This window comes from Cebus imitator, unplaced genomic scaffold (assembly GCF_001604975.1).
Source record: "Cebus imitator isolate Cc_AM_T3 unplaced genomic scaffold, Cebus_imitator-1.0 Scaffold221, whole genome shotgun sequence".
NCBI classification, from domain to species: Eukaryota; Metazoa; Chordata; class Mammalia; order Primates; family Cebidae; genus Cebus; species Cebus imitator.
Window position 1 is genome coordinate 494,175 of NW_016107536.1, and position 8,365 is coordinate 502,539.

The 8,365-nt window shown below is 37.9% G+C and overlaps 1 protein-coding gene across 6 annotated transcripts in view; it reads left to right on the forward strand.

The window, feature by feature from the left end:
- Nucleotides 1–8,365, forward strand: part of PPP3CC (protein phosphatase 3 catalytic subunit gamma) — a 99,419-nt gene that overhangs the window by 62,913 nt on the left and 28,141 nt on the right. For all 6 annotated transcript variants that reach the window (XM_017549710.2, XM_017549709.2, XM_017549708.1 and 3 more), the window contains exons 5-6: nucleotides 484–629; nucleotides 2,369–2,508. In XM_017549710.2, the coding sequence (XP_017405199.1) occupies nucleotides 484–629; nucleotides 2,369–2,508 (286 nt within the window). The remainder of the gene's footprint in view (nucleotides 1–483; nucleotides 630–2,368; nucleotides 2,509–8,365) is intronic.

An 8,365-nucleotide genomic window follows, 5' to 3' on the forward strand; every position in this document is an offset into this window, starting at 1 on the left:
TCTGTCTCTCTTACCTTCTACCATCCTCCCACCAGCTCAGGTACAAGGAAACAATATCCACAGTGGGAAGATTAGGTAGCCATCCTGGTATAGAAGCCTCATGCATCAAAAGTGTCGATGTGTGTTGTAAAACCACCTTCAGAGGAGCCCAAAGCTGTAGCCTCCCACCAGGTACCTAAGTAATTTTTACCACAAGCCATGTTGCCTAATAACACAGTGGACAGTCACCTTATCAAGTTTCCAAGCAACAGAGCTTGAAAGTTAATCCAAGGTCATACTTGTCTTTAAGAGGAGAGAGGTTTTTTTAACCTATTATCTACAACTTTTCAAAAGTATCTTTACAAAGATAATTGTGCTTTCAAATTATCTGAAATAAATGCCTTTAAAATAGCTCCATATTTTCCTGGCCTATATCCTTTTTCAAACATGATACATTTTACATTTTAGCTTTTCTTCAATTGACTGATTTTTCTTCTTTATTAGGTCGAATCAAATATTCTGAACAGGTGTATGATGCCTGTATGGAGACATTTGACTGTCTTCCTCTTGCTGCCCTCTTAAACCAGCAGTTTCTGTGTGTACATGGAGGAATGTCACCTGAAATTACTTCTTTAGATGACATTAGGAAAGTAAGTAATCTTTTATTATTCTCATAATTTTTAAAATTTGTTTTTGTTGTTGTTGTTTTTGAGACAGAGTCTCTCTCTGTCGCCCTGGCTGAAGTGCAGTGGTGCAACCTCAGCTCACTGCAACCTCCACCTCCCTGGTTCAGCCTCCTGAGTAGCTAGATACAGGTTCGTACCACCATGCCTTGCTAATTTTTATAATTTTAGTAGAGACTGGATTTTACCATGTTGGCCAGGCTGGTCTTGAACTCCTGACGTCAAGTGATCTGCCCACCTCGGGCTCCCATAGTGTTATGTTTACAGGTGTGAGCCACTGAGCCTGGCCTAAAATTTGTTTCTTATTACAGTCAACCAATATATCTTTAGCTGAAATCTTTAAAATACACATAATCAAAAGTAAGAAAATGGAAGTTACCTCTGATTTCATCACTATGAAATAACTACTGTTGACATTTTGATATGTATCTACCACAAATTATAATTTTTAATGAGCTGTGTTTTTACTAACTAGAAACCTAACATTCTCGTAGTATAGTCCTGAAACTTTAAATTATGTCACAGTGCAAAAGGAAGGAAGCCAGGGTTCTAATCACAGTCCTGCTATTAATTGTGTAACCTGGACCAAATTATTGAACCTTTTAGTCACGTTTCTTCTCTATGAAATGAGGAAGTTGGAGAGGATGGTCTGAGGACACTGCCAGCTCTGAAATGCATTGGCTTTGACCTTTTAGATGATACGGTTTCATTGTTATACTTGCCTTCCTTGGTGACTGTTATTTCCAGGATTCTGTATCTTCATTTTGGAAAAAAATGACGAATTTTTATTCTACATGGCCATCTTCTCTTCTCTACCTTTGAATGCTTCTACTTCTCTCTCTTTTTTAATCAACGTGGTGGATACTCATCCTCTCTTATAGGTACTGAGACTAAAGATTTTTGTGTTTATAAAACCATTTTCTGTGAAGGAAAGTCAGTCTCCTCAGGGTGAGAGAGTATACCTATATGTACTGGCTTTTCTCTTGCCTTTCTGTCTTTAATAACCAGCATTTCTCTTTTACATAGGAAAATATGAATGTTATAATTCTGAATCAATTGTATCAATAAAAAGCTCTTTCACTCTGTAGAAATTCTCTTCTTGGAACTGAGCTATTGTAGTACTTGCTTTCTCTTGGTTTTTAATGCTTTTAACTAAAGCAGCAGTGACTAAAGGCTTAATAACTCATATTGAAATACCTCAACTGCATAGAATTTTCCATTCTATGGAAACGCCCTTACAAACTTAGCATTCTTTAAAATAAGGAAGTCTCCACTGGAATGAGGTTTGCAATGAACAGAACCAGAGTAAAACATTTCTGCTCTCATGGTAACATTGGTTCACCTAGACAATTAAAAATAATTTTATATAGTCATAGTCTTTCTAAAATAGTATATTTCTATAGTGGTTGATTTCACATTTGGATTAAATTAGTACTGCTTCACAATTAGGATATAAGAGGATCCTTTACTGCAGTATGGTTAGATGACAGGGATATTGATAAAAAGTTATTCTGGAAAAATTATAAAAATTATATATCTAAAATGGTTAAATGTTCCTTTTCTTGCAGGAAAATCATTTAGGGGCATACTGGCGTCTCTCCTAATACATTCTTGTGGGTGGAAGGGGTTTTTCTGTGACACATACCAGTTTCTAAGAGCCTTTTGCTCTCCTGATTTTTTTCTTTTTGCTTTTGTGTGTCTTCTAGTTAGACAGGTTTACGGAACCTCCTGCCTTTGGGCCTGTATGTGACCTGCTTTGGTCTGATCCCTCAGAGGATTATGGCAGTGAGAAGACCTTGGAGCACTATACCCACAACACTGTCCGAGGGTGCTCTTATTTCTACAGGTAAGGTAATCCTTGAGGTTGAAAATTATGAGAGGAAATGGTAATACATTTTATCAGATTGTTTTTCAGCATTTTATATTTCAAATCTATGTAGTATAAGCACTTGTGTTTAACTTTTTGATTAATAGGAGGCAAGAAACTTGTTTGTTTGTTTGGCTTTTTATATTTTCTTAGGTATTGTGCCCTAAGAAGTATAACACACCAAACATGATTGGCCTTAGTGCAGTACTTTTTTGTCTGATAAGTGATCTAGACTATTTGTTCCTAAACATTATCTGTACACTTTTTTTTAAAAAAAGAAAATAAAGATTTCTTGGCTGTTTCCCCAGAGATTCTGATATACTAGGTCTGAGACAGAGGAATCCTATTGTGTTTTGAAAAGCTCTCCAGCTTTTGTAACCACTGGTATAGACTAAGATATAAAAAGAACAGGACATTGTGAACTAAGCCCAGTACATTTCCTGGAAGTTGGCTGTTGTTTTAAATTTCACATGAGCTTTCATTGTGATTAGACACTCAAAAATAGGAAGACAGGCAGGGCGCAGTGGCTCACACCTATAATATCAGCACTTTTGGAGGCCGAGGTGTGCAGATCATTTGAGGCCAGGAGTTCGAGGCCAGCCTGGCCAACATGGTGAAACCCTGTCTCTATTAAAAATACAAAAGTTAGCCAGGCGTGGTGGCACATGCCTGTAATTCCAGCTAATTGTGAGGCTGAGGCAGAAGAATCACTCCAATCTGGGAGGTGGAGGTTGCAGTGAGCTGAGATTATGCCACTGCACTCCAGCCTGCGCAACAGAGCAAGACTCTGTCTCAAAAAAATAAATAAGGAAGACATAGAGAAGTTGGAAATCTAAATTATTTTTAATCCCAGTATTTTATTGTGGCAAATAATACATATACTTATTTCCCTAAAAATCTGTTAATTGGCTAAGGTAATGTGTTCATTAAAATACACACATGTACATACACACGTGAAACTGACTTTGTTGTTACTTTTAGCATTCTTCTAAACAACCATTTTTCTTTAAAAAAATTTTTTTTAATTTTCATGGGTACATAGTAGGTATATATATATTTATAGGTTATATGAGATATTTTGATACAGTCATACAACATATAATCACATCGAGGTAAATGAGTTATCTATCACCTCAAGCATTTATTTTTTTGTGTTACAAACAATCTGATTATACTCTTTTAGGTATTTTATTTATTTCCCGCCTCCCTTTTTTTTTTTTTTTTTTTTTTTTTTTTTTTTTTTTTTTTTTTTCTTTTCTTCTTTTTTTTTTTTTTTTTTTTTTTTTTTTGTTACAGAGTCTTGCCCTGTTGCCCAGGCTGGAGTGCAGTGGCATGATCTGAGCTTACTACACCCTCCACCTCTCAGGTTCAAGTGATTCTCCTGCCTCAGCCTCCCGAGTAGCTGGGATTACAGGCACCCACCACCATTGCCTGGCTAATTTTTGTGTTTTTATTAAAGACCAGGTTTCACCATGTTGGCCAGGCTGGTTTGGAACTCCTAACCTCAAGTGATCCACCCGCCTCAGCCTCCCAATGTGCTGGGATTACAGGTGTGAGCCACCATACCTGGCCTCTTTTAGTTACTTTGAAATGTGCAATGAAATTATTATTGACTGTAGTCACTTCATTGTGTAAATCTCACAGTATCAAATACTAGGTCTTATTCATTCTTTCTGTTTTTTTGTGCCCATTAACTATCTCCATTTCCCCCCCGCCCCACTACCCTTCTCAGCCTCTGGTAACCATTATTCTACTCTCATCTCCATGAATTCATTTGTTTTAACTCCCACAAACAAGTGAGAACATGTGAAGTTGGTCTTTCTGTGCCTGGCTTATTTCACTTAATGTAATGACCTCCAGTTCTATTCATGTTGTTGCAAATGACAGGATCTCATTCTTTTTTGTGGCTGAATAGTATTCCATTGTGTATATGTACCACATTTTCTTTATTCATTCATCTGTTGATGGACACTTAGGTTGCTTCCAAATCTCATCTATTGTGAGCAGTGTTACAATAAACATGGGAGTGCAGATGTCTCTTCAATATACTGAATTCCTTTCTTTTAGATATATGCGTAACAGGGGGATTGCTGAATCATAGGGTAGTTCTATTTTTAGTTTTTTGAGGAACCTCCAAACTGTTCTCCATAGTAGTTGTACTAATTTGCATTCCCACCAACAGGGTATGAGGGTTCCCTTTTCTCTACATCCTCACCAGCATTTGTCATTGACTGTCTTTTGGATAAATGCCATTTTAACTGGGTGAGATGACATCTCATTGTAGTTTTGGTTTGCATTTCTCTGATGATCGGTGCTACTGAACACCTTTTCATATATCTATTTTCATATATCTGTTAAAAGGAAGCATCTCATGTCTCCTTTTAAGAAATGTCTTTTCAGATATTTTGCTCATTTTTAAATTGGGTTATTGGATTTTTCCTATTGAGTTGTTGTGCTCCTTATATATTCTGGTTATTAATCCCTTGTCAGATGGATAGTAAACAGTTTTTTATTTTTTCTTCTTTTTTTTTTTTTTTTTCTGGGCTGGAGTGCACTGGCACCATCACAGCTCACTACAGCCTCAACCTCCTGGACTCAAGCATTCCTCTTGTTTCAGGCTCCTGAGAATCTGGCACTATAGGCATGTGCCACCATGCCCAGTTACCTTTTTTATTTTCTGCAGAGACAGAATCTTGCTGTTTTGCCCAGGCTGGTCTCAGACTCCTAGACTCAAGCGACCCTCTCTACTTGGCCTCCTAAAGTGCTGGGATTACAGGGATGAGCCCCACCCAGACAACAACCATTTTTCATCGCTCCATGCCAACTCTTCCAGTAACTTTTATTTCTTTTTACATTGTTTAAAACAAAGAGCATAATACATATTTATTGTTGTCAGAATAGAAATTGGTACAATGTCTGTGGCCATCAACTTGGCAATATCTCTCAAAGGCATTTGTATATGGCCTCTGATCCAGAAATTCTATTTCTAAAACAATCCTGTGGATATATAGTTGATTCTCATTACTTGTGGATTTCATATTTGTGAATTCCCCCACTTCCTAAGATGTATTTGTAACACCCAAATCAGTACTTACAGAGGTTTCATAGTCATTCATGGGACTGCAGTATGCAGAGCAACAGAAAATTTGAGCCACCTCACATACATGTTGCCAGCTGAGGTTGATGCCCTGCCTTCTTTTTGCAGCCCTCATATTGTAAACAGGCATTCTTTTTTTCATTTGGTGAAACATGTTTTATGTTTTTGTGCTTTTTGTGAGTGATTTCACTGTTTAGAATGGCCACCAAGCATAGCACTGAAGTGCTGCTGTCTAGGGTTCCTAAGCACAAGAAGGCTGTGGTGTGCCTTACAGAGAAAATATGCGAATGTTAGATATAAGCTTTGTTTATAAGCTTTGTTTAGGCATGAGTTATGGTGGTTTTGGCCATGAGTTCAATGTTAATGAATCAACGGTGTAAATTAACTAAAGTATTATTGCACAGAAGCACATCTCAAACAAGGATATGTATATTCAAGTGATTGTCCTGCCTCAGCCTCCCTAGTAGCTGGGACTACAGGTGTACGCCACCACACCCAGCTAATTTTTGTGTTTTTAGTAGAGACAGGGTTTTACCATGTTGGCCAGGATGGTGTCTTCACCTGGTGATCTGCCTGCCTCCCAAATGCTGGGATTAGAGGTGTGAGTCACCACACCTGGCCACAGGTTATATATTAATTGGTGGATGAAAATATTATGTCCAGAAGCTCACAGGAACTTTACCCTGTATTTCCTATAGCATTAGTGTTCCAGTATTTACTAATTCTGTTTTTGCAGCAGCATGATAAAATGTAGCTACTGGGAATAATGAGACAAAAAATTTAACTCAGCTAGTACACATGTTGCCAGGTGACGTTGAACAAAGTGATACTCTGCCTTCTTTTATCCCAGGGATAAATTCCATTTCGCCATAGTATATAATCCTTTCGGTGTGTTGTTGAGTTTGGCTTCCTAGTGTTTTATTGTAGATTTAAAAATCTGTGTTCATCAAAGATACTGACTTAATACTTTTCTTTCTTCTGATGTCTTTGGCTTTAGTATCAGAGTGATGCTGGCCTCATAATGTGAGTTTGGAAGAATTCTCTCTTCTTCTGTTTTTTGGAAGGTTTGAGAAAGATTGGTATTCTTTTTTAAATGATTGATAGAATTCACCCATGAAACCATCTGGTCCTGTGCTTTTCTTTGTTGAGAGATGTTTGATTAGTGATTTAGTCTCCATATTTGCTATGGGTCTGTTTCAGCTTTCTGTTTCTTCTTGATTCAGTTTTGGCAGGTTGTATATTTCTAGGACTCTATCCATTTCTTCTCAGTTATCCAGTGTTTTGGTGTATGATTGTTTGTAATAGTCCCATAGCATTCCTTTTATTTCTGAGGCATCTATTGTAATGTATCCTCTTTCATTTTTTATTTTATTTGAGTTTCTCTCTTTTTTTGTAGCCTTGATAAAGGTTTATCAATTTTGTTTAGTTTTTCAAAAACCAACACTTAGTTTTGTTGACTTTTTTCATTGTTTTTCTATTCTCTATTTGATTCATTTCTGCCCTAAACTTTTCTTCCTTCTACTAACTTTGGGCTTATTTTATTCTTTTTTTTTTTCTAGTTTCTTGAAGTGTAAAATAAGGTTGTTTAATTAAGATCTTTCTTATTTTTTAACATCAGCATTTATTACTATAAACTTTACATTAAGTACTGCTTTTGCTGCATCCCATACGTTTTTTTTCTTTTTGAGATGGAGTTTCACTCTTGTTGCCCAGGCTGGAGCACAATGGCATGATCTCGGCTCTCTGCAGCCTCCACCTCTCAGATTCAAGCGATTCTCCTGTCTCAGCCTCCCAAGTAGCTGAGATTACAGGCATGTGCTACCACACCCTGCTAATTTTAGTATTTTTAGTAGAGATGGGGTTTCATCATGTTGGTCAGGCTGGTCTGGAACTCCTGACCTCAGGTGATCCAGCCACCTCGGCCTCCCAGAGTTCTGGGATTACAGGCGTGAGCCACCATGCCCATCCCATACATTTTGATATGTATATTTTCATTTTCATTTGAGTTTTTTTTTTTTTTAAGATAGGATGTTTTCCTCTTTCACCTAGGCTGAATGCAGTGGCACAGTGATAGCTCACAGCAACTTTGAACTCCTGGGCTCAAGCAATTCTGCCTCAGCCTCCTGAGTAGCTGGGACTACAGGGATGCCCAACTAATTGTTTTTTTTTGTTTGTTTGTTTGTTTTGAGACAGAGTCTCACTCTGTCGCCCAGGCTGGAGTGCAGTGGTGCAGTCTCAGCTGACTGCAACCTCCGCCTCCTGGGGTTCAAGCAGTTCTTTGCCTCAGCCTCCCAAGTAGCTGGGATTACAGGTGCCCCCTCCCCCACTGCACCTGGCTAATCTTTGTACTTTTAGTAGAAATGGGGTTTCACCATCTTGGCCGGGCTGGTCTTGAACTCCCAACCTCGTGATCCACCCACCTTGGCCTCCCAAAGTGCTGGGATTACAGGCATGAGCCACCATGCCTGGCCCAACTAATTGTTTTTAAAATTTTGAGGGGACAGAGGTCTTGCTATGTTACCTAGGCTGGACCTATCTAGAGATAATTTTTTAAATTCCCTTTCAATTTCCTCTTTGACACAATAGTTGTTCAAAAGTGTGATGTGCAGTTTCCACATATTTGTGAATTTTCCCGTTTGCTTCCAGTTACTGATTTCTAGTTTCACTCCATTGTGGTGGGAAAAAAATACGTAGGATGATTTACATCCTCTTTTTTTTTTTTTTTTTTTTTTTTTTTTT